At 39.9% G+C, this 18,600-nt stretch overlaps 2 protein-coding genes across 2 annotated transcripts in view; one reads left to right on the top strand and one right to left on the bottom strand.

Annotated features, from left to right (window-relative positions):
* Positions 1-11,601, top strand: part of tet2 (tet methylcytosine dioxygenase 2) — a 32,563-nt gene extending 20,962 nt beyond the window's left edge. Inside the window, exons 2-10 of the mRNA XM_053330940.1 lie at positions 860-3,889; positions 3,975-4,065; positions 4,179-4,272; positions 4,382-4,590; positions 4,784-4,934; positions 5,027-5,116; positions 5,410-5,547; positions 5,764-6,118; positions 7,335-11,601. Of these exons, the coding sequence (XP_053186915.1) occupies positions 904-3,889; positions 3,975-4,065; positions 4,179-4,272; positions 4,382-4,590; positions 4,784-4,934; positions 5,027-5,116; positions 5,410-5,547; positions 5,764-6,118; positions 7,335-8,707 (5,487 nt within the window). The 5' untranslated portion in view covers positions 860-903 and the 3' untranslated portion in view covers positions 8,708-11,601. The remainder of the gene's footprint in view (positions 1-859; positions 3,890-3,974; positions 4,066-4,178; positions 4,273-4,381; positions 4,591-4,783; positions 4,935-5,026; positions 5,117-5,409; positions 5,548-5,763; positions 6,119-7,334) is intronic.
* A 131-nt stretch (positions 11,602-11,732) lies between these two features.
* On the bottom strand, positions 11,733-16,904 carry ppa2 (inorganic pyrophosphatase 2). The gene is made up of 12 exons (XM_053330941.1): positions 16,689-16,904; positions 15,347-15,411; positions 15,198-15,242; positions 15,060-15,113; positions 14,556-14,675; positions 14,232-14,318; positions 13,942-14,068; positions 12,833-12,960; positions 12,588-12,673; positions 12,410-12,479; positions 12,255-12,294; positions 11,733-12,164 (listed from the first exon to the last, which is right to left on the bottom strand). The coding sequence occupies exons 1-12, from the start codon at positions 16,873-16,875 to the stop codon at positions 12,142-12,144; spliced, it is 1,032 nt and encodes a 343-aa protein (XP_053186916.1). The 5' UTR covers positions 16,876-16,904; the 3' UTR covers positions 11,733-12,141.
* Positions 16,905-18,600: the final 1,696 nt, after the last annotated feature.

The raw sequence follows: 18,600 nt of genomic DNA, 5'->3' as shown, positions 1-18,600 counted from the left end.
CAAGCTGTGTATTAAATTTAAAATGGTGACTCACAGTCCACTGTCAAGCTACATCCCCTTGCTCACTTTCTACTTGCCATCTAGTCTTTATGTGATTGAGGGATGAGGTAAAGGTGACTCTAATTCTATGACGGGATCATGTTGCCAGCGGATACACATTCAGTACCAAGTGTAAACACATTACTCTACTAACCCTCCTTTCACTCAGACCTAAAACTCTAGTTACAGAGTTTGACAGCAGTGTATAGTTGGTGTTAAAGACTAAAAATTGACTAAAATATTGCGACCCCTTAAAAATAATTAGCTTACCTTTCACAGAAAGACCACCAATTTAATTGAATAATGATATTCATAAACCTTAATTTTAACAATAATTCAGATCAGTAAAATTTTAATTCCCCATAGCCTAATGTTCCAGCAGCCTTCAGGCCAATCAGATAAAAATAAAAAACCTGTGGGACATGCTGGGTCCAATGTGATATTTGAAAATAAAGATGATTCCTGTAATCCCTTGCTATCTAACCAGCTTCATAATGAAGACATGTACATAGAAACAAAAAGTACGCTAAACTTGATTTAAAAAATGAGTTTTTGGTCATTGATATGTTAGATTCAAATCAAAACTTTGTCTTATTTGTTTGGTGTGTCTTGGAGATTTGTCATGCTATATGTACACTACAAAGTTGACTGGGTGGTTCTTAATATTTGTGTCATGTGAATGGTCTGCCTCTAATGCATCGACAGTGTGTGCACAGCTAATTGTAAAATAATGTGTTGTTGTATTGTATTTGAAAATGTAACTGCTGAGAGAAATCTGTACTGGTAACTAAATATTTCTTTCTATCTTTCTTTCTTATAGGACGGACAGAGGGCAGCCCTGTGGATGGACTCTGAGCAGGCCAGATGGAAACAGAACAAGCCAGACATGAGACGGAAGAAAGTTTGATATTAGCACAATTTGGCACATCTCGCAACATCCCTAGCAAAGTCCAGAATGGAGGCCAGTCTTCAGAGGGAGATTCTCTGCAAATCACTGGGGATACAAACTGGAACCATTACAAGCCTAGCACAGGTGCCAACTCCATGAAGAGGCACAGGGAGAACTGCAACAGCCCAGCTCCAGGGCAAGGGCTGTTCGATCAAGGATCCTTCATGATGAATGGAGAGTTGATGAATGGAGAGTTGAAGCATGCACTCACTGAGCAGTCCTTACTGGTTCACCAACCCAAGAAACTTAAAGTAGATTCGGAGATGAAAGGAAATGAGGACATGAGCAACAGTTTGGTGGACAACTTTTCTGAATTGACAAAGGCAACAGAATTTGAATGCAATACACCACAGACAGACATTAAGTTAGACAAGAGGAACTGTAATTTTCCTAATGGAGATATTTTCTGTTTACCGAGAAATAAACAAATTTCAATTCCAAATGGTGCTATATCACCCCCCTCAACAATAGAAAGCACTCGGGGTGATCTCTTAGAGAAAACTTTGTCTCAGTATTATCCTGAGCAAGTGTCAATTGCCCCACAAACATCTGGGCCACAACTAGATGCTGTCAATGGTTCACTGGCAAATAAAATGCCAAATGAAGGTGCTCAACCTCCCTCTTTAACCTCAGGATTGCCCAGTGCAGCTCAGATGCCCAACTCACAGCAACAGCAGCCTGGTGCATCTGGCAATACTGAAGGAGGCAACAATTACAACTCTGTCAACTATGTAGTGAATGGATATTCCAACAATTATGGAGCAGACCACCACCACCAGCAACAACAACAGCAGCAACAACAGCAGCAACAACAGCAGCAGCAGCAGCCGGCATCTTACTCTGGTCAGGAGCTGTCTCTAGGTCAGCTTCCGGGAATGATCCCTCCTACAAATACTGGCAATAGCTCACAACATCAAAACGGCCCAGAGTGTTATCCAGATGACACAAATACTCAAGATATTTATGAGAAAGCCAACCAGGAGTTTAACCATAACTCTTTTCTGGAGCGCAATGCTCCTCTCCAGGCACCTAATTTAGGTGGATATGGGCCCTTTCCCAACTCTGGGATACAAAAAATTAGTCAAAATGATGAACCTGGGTCTGGTCAGCATCAGCAGCGTGGCACTGATACGGGCCTGCAGTATGGGATTCAACCCCAAAACTTCCAACAAAATGCTGGGAACCCACATGGGGCTGACAATACAGGTGCTATGGGGCCCAATCTGCAGCAGCCATGTCATGCTGGGTTAGAAAATGGGATGGATAACTTGTCTCAGCAGAGAGCCAACTTATCGTGTTCAACTCCCCGCCAGAGAGGCTGGATAGAGCTGAACTCTTCACATTCCCAGCAGCAACCTGTAAGTGGCCCAACATCATCCAAGGCACAAGAACAGGACATGTGGAGGGGCTTCCCTGCTAAGCCTCAGTCTGAGCAGCAGACAACTAACCCCCAGGTTCACAGCCAGATGTTAGAGCCAAACCCAGCACAAAGGTTCCAGACACAAGGAGTTTTCACAGACAGCAGCCAGGGGTCTAACAGCTTCCAGCAGCAACAGCAGGACTGTCTCCCGGCCCAAACGAATTGTGCTTCAGCTCAGCACAACACTGCCCCTGAGTGGCAGCTATCAAATTCTAAAGCTCCTCAAATGCAGCAGCCTCTACCCCAGAAAATAACTGAGCAACGTAACTTCCCCCATAATCAGCAGGCGGACGGCCGCTACCGCACCCCCATGCAGTCAGAGCACTTATGTGAAGACCCTGACCTGCACGATATACTGTCCCCTGGGTTTTTAGCAACACAGCAACAACAGCACTGTAATCTTCAACGTCCACTATCCCACCCACCACAATTTGAAGTGCAGCAAATGAAGTCTCCCAATTATAGACCTCACAGTCAGCCTCAGCCAGGTCAGCAGCAGCTTCAACCAAACCAGCCACTTAGAAACAACTCTGTTCAATCCAGCAACCAACTCATCCAGCACGGTGACCATGCAACATTCAGTTACAGTAACACAACAGAGATGCAACAATTACAACAACAACAAAGGCATTATTCTCCAAACTCAGGCAGCAGTAACCTCAAGCAATTTCAACCACAGCGGCCTAACAACCACTGCCACCAGCCCAACCACATGGACTTCCCCCAGACCTCTACACAGTCACAACCTCACTTAACACAAGGTGCTTTAAACCAACAGGTATCAACACAGATGTATCCTAAAGCTGAACAGCAGCTACAGACATCATGCACTCAGTTCCAAAGGGGACCTCGACTACCTCTGGGACCTGCAGGTCCTCATGGAGACTTTCAGAAGCACGCAGCCCTGCGTATGCACCTGTTACAAAGGCAAGAGCGCCAGGGTCCTCCTCATACCCCTCAGAGCACTAGTGACCCCAAACATTGCCTGGGAGCTATTAAGATGGAAAATGGACCCAGATTTGAGCTGCCTTGTTCACAGCAGCAGGAGCAGCAGTTACAGATGCAAGATCCAGGCATAGGTGGAATCCAAGTCAAGCAGGAGAATCAACAGTCATTTTGTGAGAAAGGTAAGAGGCAGGGCAGCATCTTGGCCTCTATGGAACAAACCCTGAGGCAGTACCAGCTTTCACCTGTGTTTGAGAAGAAATCACTCGTCATTAATACATCAAATAAAGTCAAGGTGGAATCTTCCGGGCCTGTCACAATCTTGTCAACCAACACTGACCTGAGTGGACTTGAATCATCAGAGGTGACCCCAGGCAATGTAGCTCTAAAAAAACCACCTGATTGCACCCCTAAGAAGGAACACCTTTTACATAGCTTCATGGAGTCTCCTATGAAGCTATTGGATACCCCTATAAAGAATCTCCTAGATACTCCCATGAAAACACAGTATGACATTGCATCCTGCCACTGTGTTGGTGAGTCTCCTAAAGTTGGTTCTGAAACATGACTGATTACTTTGTGGTATGTAAATATGAATGTATGTTTCTTTATTATATTTAGAACAAATCAGTGAGAAGGATGAAGGGCCATACTACACTCACTTGGGGTCAGCACCTACTGTTCCTGGTATACGGGAGGCGATGGAGAAAAGGTTAACCACACATTTGATGTCCTGAAAATTGATAGTAAACATGAACTGTCTTACAAAACAACTAGGTCATGTTTTACATGTGTATAATTTAATGCTTGTATTTTGCTTTGAAGGTCTGGTTTAACTGGTCGCGCCATCAGGATTGAGAAAATATTATACACCGGCAAGGAAGGAAAAAGTACACAAGGGTGTCCCATAGCCAAATGGGTAAGAACAATGTTTGTATTTTTAACTCAAGAAAAAAGCCAATCAGCTGCCGTTCTATTTGCTTCAAATATCTGCATGTCTGCAACTTCCTATGCCTGTCATGTTGCAGGTGATCCGCCGAGCTGGTGTAGAAGAAAAGATATTGGTGTTGGTGCGGGAACGTGCTGGTCACAAATGTGACACAGCCTGCATCGTTGTAGTAATCCTGGTCTGGGAGGGCATCCTGCCTAGTGTGGCTGACCGCCTCTACCTCGAGCTAAGTGAAACTCTAACAAAGCATGGAGCCCTCACCCAGAGACGCTGCGCTCTCAATGAGGAGTAAGTGATAGCACAACAAAACCAGAATTTAGCCAAGTGGGCTACAGTAGCTTTCATATCCAAACATAGATGAATAAGGATGATCACTATAATTGTTTTCTATTATACAAATTCCTCAGACGTCAATTTTGACTAAACACTGAATTAAATAGAGTAACAACAGTTAATTTAAATTATTGTCCTCCCCCTCCAGGAGGACCTGTGCATGCCAGGGGTTAGATCCTGAAGCCTGTGGAGCATCTTTCTCTTTTGGTTGCTCCTGGAGCATGTACTACAATGGCTGCAAGTTTGCCCGGAGCAAAATCCCAAGAAAATTTAAACTACTAGGAGATGATGTTAAAGAGGTATTTCATGTAGCTGGAAAAAAAGTATAACCATCATTATGTTAATATAATAATATAATTACAGTAACTTACTGCCAAATATTGTTTTTCAGGAAGAGAAACTGGAGCAAAACTTTCAAAATCTTGCAACCATACTGGGTCCTTTGTATAAAACATTGGCGCCTGAGGCTTATGCAAACCAGGTGAGGATATATGGACATTATAGAATTTTTTGTCTAGCTTCATCCAAATCATAATATGATTTTATTATCAACATTTTTTTGACTGGCATGTATATATATTATCAAAATGCCTTATTTCTTAAAGGTATTAATACATGATTTTCATATCAAATCTAAATTTAGCATGTGAGTGATGCAACATGTGTATAAATTCTGAAAATATTAACATGAAAGGAATTTCTGAAATGATCTACATGACCTAAAGAACTCTTAATATCTTGTTCAAATTTACCTCCTTTTGTTCCCGGTCACAGGTGGAACATGAACATAGGGCACCTGATTGTCGTCTGGGGAAGAAGGAGGGACGTCCCTTCTCAGGGGTCACTGCTTGTCTTGATTTCTGTGCCCACGCTCACAGGGACCTCCACAACATGCAGGGTGGCAGCACTGTGGTAAGCAGAACCTGAGAAGAATATATCTTTATACGTTGGAGGATGGAATAGATACAGAGACTCTAACCACACATCAAGCAATACTTTAATTTCCAAATTGTGGCTTTAAAGTAGAGATTGTATGTTAATAATAAAAGCAAACTTTACTTTCTAATGTCTGTGTGTGATACTCCCGACAAAAACATTTAAAAAAGTATTTGTCCAATGATTTTCCAGGTGTGTACTTTAACAAGGGAGGATAACCGAGAGATTGGAAAGATACCAGAGGATGAGCAGCTCCATGTCCTGCCTCTTTATAAGGCTTCCAACACTGATGAATTTGGTAGTGAGGAGGGTCAGCAGGAGAAAATCAAGTCAGGCGCCATCCAAGTCCTCAGTGCCTTCCGCCGCCAGGTGCGCATGCTTGCAGAACCTGCCAAGTCTTGCCGCCAAAAGAAGCTGGATGCTAAGAAGGCAGCTGCCAACAAGAATGCCATGCTAGACAACGCTAATGATAAGGCAGAGAAGGCCCTCCTGGCCAAGTCAAAAGCTGGCACTTATGATAATATCGGTCATAGCACTCCAATGGCAGGTAAGCAAACATTTATTCACAGAGCAATGCATTTATAACATTTTAGTCTTACAGTAGTTTTCTTCTGCTGCTTAGGCTTTTATCTAGGGCTGGGCGATATATCGAGTATACTCGATGTATCGCGGCTTGTTCTCTGTGGGATGTAGAAAATGACTATATCGTGAATACTCGAGTATACATTCAATTTACACGCAGTTTGTTTTTAGTCGCGGCCCGTTGAACTACAGGTTTTTCTCACTCTCTCATCTCTCCGCACAGAGAGATAAAACAAGCGCACCTAGTTACGTACATCACATTCTGTTGTGCGTGCAACGTCATATGCCCGGCAGCATGTAGCAGCAGTAGCAGCGATCTCAGGTCGCGGGAGCAGCAGGTGATATGGACAAGTGGAGGAGGGAGATTAATTCCCAAAAAAACAATTCAGGATCCATCATCTGGCGGTGGTTTGAGTACAAGAGGGAGGACGTTGAACAACAAACCGTAATATGTAAAGTATGTCATAAAAGCGTCACCACAAAAGCTGGTAGTACAGCAAAGTTATATCACCATGTGTGCTTGAAACTCTGCAAGAGCACATCTCCGACCAGTGACATATTGAAGAAAGCACTGACGCAACTGAGTCTAGCGTCTTCTTTTTCCAGAACAGCAATACGACTAAAACAGTTAAAAACAGAAGGAGATAACGTCCGCAGTATCACACCACACAGAGAAAGACATGGCCCCAGTGAGTGTGGTTAAAAGCCCGGTTTCAGAAAGATCATCGACACACTTGATATAATCTACCTAGCAGAGACAGCTCTACCTTTATATCTTAGTGGCATTATGCACAAAATGTGCACTTTAATTTAGTGTTATTTTGATGTGTCATATTAGTTACATCATGCATAAAAGACACTTTATTTGTTTTGAAATGACATGTTTGTGCCACTGCTTAATAACTCTTTAATAAATACAGTTTTGATGAATTTGTTTAGTTGTGATTTACGCTTTTGGCATGAATGTTTAAAATCAGCATATATTAATGTAGTATGAACAATGTTTTAATGTAGAATCATCATACTGGCATAATTGTATGCATCAAAGTGTTAATTCAAGGCTAAGGCAAAATATCGAGATATATATCGTGTATCGTGAAATGGCTTAAAAATATCGGGATATTAGTAAAAGGCCATATCGCCCAGCCTTACTTTTATCTGTTGGGATTTTTGTTTTCTAGGACCTATTCCAGGTGCTATGGGAGCAACCCTACAGTCAGGTCAGCCAACACACCCCCTTGGGGTCCATCCTCGGGAACTACAGCAACAACAGCACCAGAATATTCTTCCATCTTATCCTGGTGTAACAAATGCAGCCGGCTACCCCAGGTTCCCCAACCATCCTGGGTCTTTTGCAAGCACTTCCAAGCCAGGCAGCATGTATCACCCTCAGCCACCAACACAAGCCAGCCCTTACCCCTCCCCGCTCCATGTACCAAATTCTTACATTAATGGATCAAATCGTCCCTACCCAGGCTTTCAATGTAATGGAGAAATGCCCCTTGACAATTACCATCCATACTATGCTTCAAACCCAAAGCACCTGGACATGTATCGACAACAGCGGCCAGCGCTTTATTCAGAGCAGCAGTACGGTGTACATCAACGTTATGAGGTCAATTATCCACCAAGGTATGGTGAGCCAGGTTTACAGGTCAATGGTTACAATCCATGCAACATGAGGTCAGTTCATCCCATGAGACCGTACTCTCCTTATGGCCCTAATGGAGGCTCAGATCCACGGTTCATGGATCCTTTCTCAAGAGCACCCTCAGCCCATGGAAGTCTAGACTATACAGCTACTGTGAGCAAAGGCAATCAGTTTGGAGGATACCCAAATCCATACCTCTCTCGGAACCCACAAATGTTACCACCACGTGAAGATCCTTTCCATAGGCAAATCAAGACAGAGATGGGCATGTCTGGCCCACAGATGCTTGCTGCTCAGTTAAGTGGTGGGTGTTTAAATCCTGAAACAAAGTCAGGGTTAGGTCTGCCCAATGGGAGCCTTATGGGATCTGGTATTAAACAGGAGCCTGGAACACCACAGACACCCACAACCCCACAAAAGCCAGAGATGTGGTCAGACAATGAGCACAACTTCTTGGACCCTGACATCGGTGGTGTGGCAGTGGCACCTAGCCATGGTTCAGTTCTCATTGAGTGTGCTAAACGGGAGCTCCATGCCACAACACCTCTTACAAACCCAGACCGCAACCACCCTACACGCATCTCCTTGGTCTTCTACCAGCACAAAAATATGAATGAGGCCAAGCATGGTCTGGCACTGTGGGAAGCCAAGATGGCAGAAAAGGCTCGAGAGAAGGAGGAAGATGCAGAGAGGAATGGTTGCGAAGGGACACCAAGCAAGGGCAGCAAGAAGGGGGTGAAGCGAGAGCATTCAGAGTCATCAGAAACCACCGGGGAGCCTCCTTACAAGCGTTTTATCAAGACACTCATGGAGGGGTCCTTGTCATGCACAACAAACACCCATGTCAGTACATCTCCGTACGCCTTCACCAAGGTCACAGGGCCTTACAGTCAGTTTGTGTAAAACAAGCACATGGAGAAGAAAATTGAAGGTGCTTTATTTATGACAAACAAAGAACACAAGCACCTCTGGTCTCATCTAAAACACTCCTTCCTATTCATAAGGTTAGTAACACTGTTGCGTAGAAAAAACAACCTGTGATCAGATGACAAAAAAAAATCACCTATTACATCAGGTCTTTCACCTCTTTAACAATCAAGCTTTACTAGTTGACCCTACTAAGATGTATTTATTTTTGTTTAGATACACACTGTCAAAATCTCTGGTGCTTTCAGTCTGATACATAAGGACCTATTTTTACTGGAAACAAAGTTTCATTTTTGGTGGCTTTATTTTTCTTACAAAATTTTGGAGATGTAATCTTGTCATAAAATACTGACTTTGTGAATGGCAACATTCACGGTGCTAAGGGTGTGAGTTCATTACCATCTTTTTTAATTCAAATGCCTTCACACTATAACCACGACACTCTTTATGAGTGACACTCAATAACTTATGTCAACAGGACACTGAAAATATCATCACACTGTCAAATCATCAGCTTCATAATGGTTTCTGGCAAGTCAGTGTTTCTTGAGCACTTTTTGATCACCAGAGTTAAATGTTTTGGTAAGACCTTTAAATCATAAAATGTGGTTATTCTGTACTGCAACATTGAAATTTCTAGCACCCTTAAAATGAAATTGGTGAAATTATAACAGAGGGTTGATTTAGCAATCCATGATACTGTTTCTGGTTCATGCAAAAAGGTTTTTGTTTTTCTCTTAGAAAACCATTGTGTTGGTGCTTCTTTCACTTTCCTATGTCATTTATACTGTAAATTGAGCCATTCTAATGGTGCATTTTTAACTTTTTGAGGAAAAAAAATCATCATGTTTGTGTTATTTTAGTTTTTTCCAGGTTTGCTTGGTTAGTGACTGTTTTAATGTTCCTTTACCACAGGTTCATTGAACAAACCTGGATTGTGAATATTTCATGTAGTTTTATGTCTGTGGTGCTTAGTAAATGTGCTTTTTATACACTGAGGAACATGAAACAGGGTAAGCTCAGTGTCAGTCTCAGAGGGCAGCTGGCTTGCTGTGGGTTCTTTAATTATTGTAATCTAACTGTAAGATAAACAGGTGAGATTTGTACAGTAAATTAATTTCCCTTTTTGGAATTACTGTTATAGATTTTGTGTTGTAAAGAATGCTAACAGCCTATTTCATTGTATGTCTTTGGGTTTCAACTGATTTTATTTCATAAGGTGCTATTCAACCTGCTAGAAACATACAATGTGAGACTCTTTGGGCAGTGAGAAGGCTATTAAATAATGTACAGTACCAACCTGTCATATACCTCAAACCCAGTTTGGCAATAGGATTATAACATATTTTTCTTTCTTCCTTTGTATATTACTTTCAAAATGTTAATAACAGTTTAACTGCAGGCCACCAAAAGGCAGAAAAGTTCATTTCTTACTTTCTTATCAATGTGCTAGAAAGTATTACTTGAACTTGAATCTTTGATGTTACTGTAAAATCAGGGACATTTTCAACTAATTTTGTGTACATCTTCATAGCCTGTATTCATCTTGTCTTTCCTCATTCAGGGACTTGCCATTGCATCCTGAATCCCAATACATCTTGTCTATTATACTTCACAGACAAAAATATTTTGTGAGGAAAAAAACTTTCCTACTTTCCTACAAGTTTTACTTTTATTTTAGGTAGTTGGATGGTGGTAATCTTTTAAAATAAATTTGAACATAAAGTATGCACTGAGTTGACTAAAGGGAAAGTATGATGTTGACTAAGTAAAGAGCAATATTTTTGCTTTTGCTATGAGGCAAGACCAGGGCAGTGATTAAAGTAGTTGCACATCTTTGTGCCTGTGTATAGTTAAATTTATTTATAACCACTAAGCAATTGTATAATGATTCTTCTCCCTCTTATTTGTTTTAATTAATGTGATATATAATGGAATGACTGTCATGATATAGTAACAACTCACCCCACTCTTCAACATATTCATTTTCTGAAAGCACTTCATTTCTTTTTCAGGAAAAAAAATGTAATAAAGAATTACAAAACGTTTTATTTAAACAGATTGTAAATGTGTTAAAAAAAATAAATAAATTATGTCACATTGTACATACCAAGAATTTGTATTGCAGGAATACAACTCATTCTTTTAATGTTGATGTTAATGTAAGTTCTTCTAGTTCTGTCAAATTGCTTTTCTATCAGCAATCCTCATCATATCTTAATACATCCTTTTGGCTCTTTCAGGTTACCAGAATGATCATGGTTAGATTATCCAGGAAGTCTCTGTAAATATTACACTCACTGTCATAGCAATGTTTACAGTTAAAGTATCCTGTTAGCCCAAACATTAGAAGTTAGTTTTTTTTAACTGTTCCAGTTTTGTAAAATAAATCTACAGAAATAAAATGTTGAATTTCGTTGTACAGGACCCAGCTACAGTAGCAGGTTGTGGTTGAGAACGCCAAGGTGTCGCCAAGATATAGCGGGTTAAAAGCATAGCCATACTTGAAGATGCTTCAGAGTGTTTCTGAGTGAGTCAACATTACTTGAATGACTTTCTGGGCATAACTAGTGCACTGTATGTGCTCAGCTCAAAGGTTAAGCTAGCAGTTGATCTACACATGGTCTTTTTGCAGTTAGACACTAAAATTATATTAAAAAAAGTGCAACTTTTGTCATTTTATTTTTCAAGGCTTCCCTTGTTCTTCTGAAGTTTGGTATGCTATAAAATGGAAATAAGGATGGGTATTAATACTGTAAGTATTGTAATGTACTGAATGCAGTTTATTTGAAAGCTGTTTATTATATCATTCCTGATATTGCTGAGATGTGGGTGTTTTTTTAATAAAATTTATATTTATTTAAAGCAAATTGATTTGTTACTCCAAGTTAATATCTTTAACTTAATATCTAAATTATGTGCATTACTGTCCACAAATGTTATGTTTATACATGTGTAATTAGGGATAAAAGTGGAAGATCATTATATTCAATTTTTTTTTTATTTACCCAAAGAAGAAATTGCTTACTTGTTACATACAAATTGTGTCATAGTTGTGGTTACAAGCACAAACTGACAATAGTCTTAGAGAAAAATAGGGCATTGCCTTTAAATAGGTCATATTAGTAATACATTTCATCTCTGGTTCAAAACTCAACATAATCAAAACAGATTTCAGTCATTTTCAGCTGCTTATATTGTCAATGCACTGATCCTTTTGTTATCCATGTGATTACCCTTTTAGTTTTACACATTGATGGTAACTGATATGCCAGCTGAGAATTACAGTAGTTCTTACCAAAAAATAAATTCAGCTGCATACAAATGATGAAGCAGTGTTGGTAGTGCTTCATAAGGTGTAAAGATGTTTTTTGCTGGTTTCCATATTGTCTTCAGTGCTTCACAGTCATTCAGACAAAGTGCCACTTGTCCACTGTCCGAGAAAAGATTTAGAATCATATAATTTAGTTTATGCATATAGCACCACAAATAAACCATTTATTGTGAGTCATTATTTACTTACCTTCTGGAGGCACCAGATGTGGTTTACCAATAGGAGGGGACTGGGGAGTCAAAGAATGTAGATTACAATTACCAAACCTTATTCCAGTAGAGTTTTTATGCTATTATAGTGTTTCCTATCATGATTGTAAAATAACAGCATATGGAAGGTCTCACCGATTGGACGGCATCTCTGGCTTCATCAGTACTGCATTTGAAAGGACTCTCACAACAAGAGACATTTTTGCTGAATAAAAAGATATCCACAGAAAAATTAGTAGAATCCCCAGAACACCTTACACTTTACATGGCCAATCATACATGTACATCACACACACACCTACCACCAACTTACCATTCAATCCCTCCACTATTCGTCTTCTTCTGCACTAGTGCCCTCCAGTGCTCATGGGTGGACTTAATGATCTCAACGGCAAAGTCCTATAAAAAGGACAAAGCATATCAGAAAAAATGACATTTTGTTCTTTTTGGGGAGAAATCCATTTGAGCTTATTCAGACACTGAAACTGTAATGGACTGCAACTTCTATTACACCTTCATGTCTAATGTGTGTATGTAGTATTACAAAGGTCTTCGTACTTTGTCTTTGAATTGTCCGTTGAACCCAAATTGGTTCTCAGGCTTTCCATCAGGCACTTTATATTTCCTGAACCAGTCGACGGTGGCCTCTAAATGACCAGGCCTGCTTTTGCGGACATCCTCTATACCTAAGGAAAACCAACACACACACACAAACAGAATAAGTATTGGTATATATTAGATTTAAATTTGTATACCATTTACACTTGGTATTGGGTATTTGATATTGGGACAAAAAGATTAGAGTATGTTTCATAAGACCATACTTCTGAACTATGTTATGCGTTTATAAAATTGTGCAGCAAATATTTAGCGATTACAGATGCATGAACAGGTAATACAATTCAAATTGACTGAAAATAGATTTGTCAAACTAACTTTACAACTACTTTACTCCACCACGGTGCTGTAAAGTAATGTTTCAATCAGCAGGTTTTTTGCACCACCAGCAAGCCACAAGTTACAAAATGCAACTGGGCAAAAGTGTGAGGCTGTAATAATGAAAGGTAGCAATCTGCCCATAAAACAATATATAAGAAAAAACTGCAACTGTTCTTAACAAAGTATGCCTCAAAGATTTAAAAAAAAGGTCATTATGCGAGGGGCAAATATGAATTAAACATGTTTCTTAGGCTTGAAGTATACACACAATGTGTTTTGGAGAGCAACATTGACTGTAAGCAAAACTGTGTTTATAATGAAAACTTCACAAAGTACTTAAAGTTGGTGTTTAAAATACACCTAACCAGTTCGAAGGAGCAGCCAGCCTCCTTTTAGGATTCCCTTTTTTCATCTGAAATCATCTCCAGATTCATTCAGTGAAAGTGAAAAGGGTAGTCCAGCTGCATATCTACTACACACACATTGTGTGGCCAAATACATATCTGACAGGCTATGGAGACTGTCAAAGGATCTACAAGGCTTGCATTAATACCTAGAATTTTATTACTTCACATTTCATTTGTTTGGACTATCTGGTTCACCCAAATCCAGACAAAATCCTCTTTCCCATGACTTGTTGACATCAGGTCGGCTCAGCTGTATTTGTTTGGGTAGTATATGGATCAATGTCTTATTTATTATTCACATTAACTGTGGAAAACACCTACTATTTAGGTTTTTGGCATCTGGGTCATCAGCATTGATAGCAATGACCTTCCAGTCCATTTCTCCCTCGTCAATCATGGCCAAGATGCCGAGCACCTTTACTTTAATCACCTGACCTGGAGAGCACACCTGAGGAACAGGCCAACAAATGACAAATGAACAATTAATCAATAAAAATCACAATATGAAAGGCTATATTTCATAAAAGCTAAATTATAAAATCACAAATAAATTGAGCTAAAAAAAAACATCTTGTAATAGTATAATGTATATACAACTCAAGCAGTCTTACCTGGGTGCCAATGTCACAAACGTCAATGGGATCATTGTCACCACAGCACTTAGTGTCTTTGTCTGTGTGGTTTGGGTCCTCCCATGTCTTTTCCAACGAAACGTTCAAAATAGTGCAAGAAATCAAACGTTTAAACCAACAAACGGAGTAAAAAAATAAAACACTCGCAAGCTTACATGAATAAAAAAATCAGTGAACACCAAGTTCATTTTAAAGTGTTGAAATGATTATTTGTCATCAGCTGACTATAATCACATCAACACAGAAGGGGATCATAAACTGAATGTTTTCATGAGTGCTTTTATCAAATGTGTATTGTCTTACCTGTGGGATTGCCCCATAGTTCCAAATGTAACCTTTATGAGGAAATATGTTGGCAACATATCGCAGCTTGCCTTTCTTGACATCTTGTTTGATGGGGTTTAAAGGTTCCTTTGTTGCAATCTGGAAATTAAAGGAATTATGAAGCATTTGTTTTAAAGAAAGGTTCTGACTTAGCTGATACATAGTTTAACTTTCTATAATGTTACTAACGCTCAAACGTTCATCTTCAGGCTACTGCTATGCTAGCCCTGCAAAAGGCTAATAATTAGACATTCAGTTAAGTTTTTTTGTTGTAGTTGAGTAATGTCAGCTACAATCAGTATTTTCAATTAAGGGTTCATTAAATAATAACCAGTTTCAGGGCATGCCTGTTCATGCACACCTAAACATTTCTGATTCAGCCTTTAATAAACCTGTAGTAGTAGCAGTAGTAGTCACAATGTAATGCTACAGATGAGTTATGTAACCATCAGATATGTTTAATGTGAGACATAACTTGCTTACCTCCATTTTAGCATTTGTCCATCGAGGTACCTCCACAACCATGTTGAAGAGCACCTGCATGCACAGAGGAAAACTATATACAGTACATGCTGGGGTAAATGCTGCTCAATACTTTTAAGTGTGTGATTTTGACAGTACCTCACTGTCATTCTTCTTCGGTCTTTTAGCAGGCAAATCATTATCCTGTTGAAAGAAAACAAAAACATCATAGAATGGAATGAAAATAAGTCATGAACTTTATTCATCATTCTATCAAACAAACTAAAACCTCTGCGATTAAAGGTTACCTGCTCTGGCTCTGCTGTCAGTGGAATGTCATGGAATGGTGAAATGTATTTCCCTTCAGAAGTTTCTGAGAAAAAAAAGGAAAACATCTATATAATTGTGACACTTGAAACTTCAGAAGAATGTTTATATTTAGTAGAATGTTTAAGAATTGTTTAAAGGCCATCACTGAATATGTAATATGATTCCTGCATCCTACAATTAGAAATGGTGGGTTCAATCTGGTCAATGTAGCTATATAGCTTTTAGTGTCTTAGATGTGTGGTTTGTTGTAGGTTTATGACAACAGGGACAAGAGTATGCATAATGATAAATAATGTATATGTGTCTTTATTGTGTTTTTAGCCATATAAATGTGAAAGTTCATTCTTGATCTTGGAAATAATAGTTTGACAAAATACATCGAAGGTCATGGTCCACTCAAGGGCTTTCATCACAATCTCAAGGGCACATAGCGTTTGCTCCGTTGTCATGGAGTTAGGGCAGATTGATACTTATCTCCATGACAAATGGGCAAAGTCCATCTACTGAGAAGGACCATGATATGCAGTGGGGAAAAAAGAAGCAAATAATGGCACAACAACCAGTTTCTTGGTTCATAACAGGTGCAGTCGGTCACAAATAAGGGTCCTCCATTATATGTTGATTGAGTAATGAATAAACAAATCAATTCATTGGCTGAAAATTATGCTGAGAATCATATTCACTACACTACTCTATTACTAGAAGCCTTCTCAGACATTGTCAACCATTAATTTGTTTACATGTAACATTGTATGATAAACTGAATATCTTTAGGTTCTGAATCAATGGTCTGCAGACCTGCAGATGAATCAATAACTATTAACTGTTAGTTGCAGACCCATAATAATGAATGAAATGTTTCCATTCGTTACCTATGATGATAGATAACAATGATCATCATCACAATTAAATGATTTAGGCTAACTCTATCTGATGGCGCGTGTGCCTGAATTTCACTGTTATCCATGAGAAAATACCAGCTTCTATCTCTTTTTTTCTTTTTTCTTTAGCCAATGCCCACGACCGCCCAAGAGGAAGTAAAACCATGTGACCACCTCTTCCTTTCATTCAGCTTTTGAGTGGTTTTCAAATAATGGAAACAGAGGGTAACACTAACGGGGTTTTGACTTGACAGCTCAATGGGTGAGGGAACCACAAGGCAAAGTAATAACCCTAATAAACCTTCGCATGTCACTCAAAGGTCAAATGTTTACCTAGACATGACGTCGACCTGTGGTTACCTGTCGGGACTCCATACCGCGGTGCTAACTCTTACCATGAAATACTGGGGGACACACATGGTGGCGGATATTAACTTACTAAAATAAATCCGGTAGTCGGGAGAATTAGGGTGTCCTCTCTCTTCGATTTGAAAGTGCATCGTTTTTCTAAAATTATACAGATGAGGTACAGCCGCAACGTGTGTGAGGAGTTTGTTCCGAGAGGCGGAAAAGGACCCGAAAGTTGTCACCAAGCAGCCGAGAGAAGAGCGTAGCAGCAGCCTCATCCTGGACACTTGTTCCCCTCTCTCCTCGGTTCCTGTTTCCGTCCGCGAGTATTCATTTCCTAGGATGGCGATGGAATCATCCGCGAAGACCCGCCCCGGCTCTAAGCCCCGATTGGCTCTGACCCTGACATCCCTCTAAATAACCTCACTCCTTGTGACCATAGACTGTACTAAACCAAATCTACATAACCTACGAAGGCAACGAGCACTTCCCACTACTCTCCCAATCAGAGGCAGAGTAGGGCGTGTCTTCACACTAGAATCCGTCGTCATCCTATGAAAAATAAATCTGCTTCCTGTTCTCCACCTCCGTTATTTTTTTCCCCACCAGCACTGATATTTTAACTCTAACCTTCTCACTGCGCATGCCTCAACATAACCAATCTAGCCAACGAAGGCAACGAGTACTAGCCAATCAAGGTGGAGTAGGGCGGGTCTTCGCGGAATGTGGGTGGAGAAAATGCCTCCAGCGCATCATGGATGAAGGTACAGCCATGCGCCACATTCACAACTGTGAAGCCTGCCGCAATGAACATGGCACTTCCGCTCAGTGTCTTCATACTTACCATGGTGGATGCTGCTGGGGTCCTAATAAGACTACTTTCCTCATAAATAGACATTCTTATACAATACAGTGATGAATCATTGTAGCTAGAGTAAAACAAACCTAATTGCATTGTGATATATACCTTAATGCATTAAAGGATTTGAAATAAGGCAAATCAGTAGTTTTTAAAGTAAATTGATGGCAGACTACGTTGTAAAAACTATTCATTTTCAGAATTGCAGAAGAAAATTTGACTCCGGTTGAGTGACTCTCAATGTACTTACACTAACAACACATCAATGCTCAGAAAGATACACAAAGAATAGACTTACTAGGTGACACAGTTTCTGTGAACTGTAAATGGGATACAAATAGTGCAAGGAGTGCTGAGATACATACTGAGTGGTTAAAAAGTGACAAGTTCCTACTATATACAGTAGGTGGCTACAGTCTGTATGGTACTGGATGAAATGCATTGCATATGTTTGTGTTTTAGAGTAAATATGTATTTGGAGGTACAGTGAGTATTTTAGTGTTATTGCACAGTGCCACAGTGAGTTAACTGTTCATAAATGTGACAGCAGTGTGAAGAACCTTTTTGGGTTAGTGTGTAGCGCCTAGGGGAGATGTTGGAACAGGTTATGTCCAGTGTGTGAGAGGTTTGCACTGATTTTCCCCACCTGTTTCCTGAACCTGAAGGTGTACAGTGCCTGAATGGTGGACAGGTCAGCTCCAATAATCTTTTCTGCAGACTGGAATATGCATTGTAATTTTGATATTACTGCTAGATGGGTCATAAAAAGAAAAGGTGTTTACACTGTAGGAGCATAAATTGTCTATTGTTTGCAATGTTGACATTTTGCCCTCATGGTGGCGCTGTAAGAAAGCTCACTGAGGGTCCAAATTTGAATATGTTCATACTTCCAGGAGCATGACATCACAATCTGCCCATTACATTTCAATATGTATTGTGTTCCAGTGGGAATTGTAGCTTGTTACTTGATGCCATAGGTCCAGAAAGAAGGCCAGGGCAGTCACCAAAACATAATATGTTAAATTATTTTATACCAGTATTTTTATTCCATACTCAAAAGAGGTGAAATCAAATATGTTTTTGATACACATTATAGTACTTCACCTCAGCGGTTTCTGCTTTACGGCTACAAAATAATACCTTT

This window comes from Scomber japonicus, chromosome 2 (genome assembly GCF_027409825.1).
Source record: "Scomber japonicus isolate fScoJap1 chromosome 2, fScoJap1.pri, whole genome shotgun sequence".
NCBI lineage: Eukaryota > Metazoa > Chordata > Actinopteri > Scombriformes > Scombridae > Scomber > Scomber japonicus.
The sequence above is the reverse complement of the archived record's forward strand: the minus strand, read 5'-3'. Positions and strand labels throughout refer to the sequence as shown.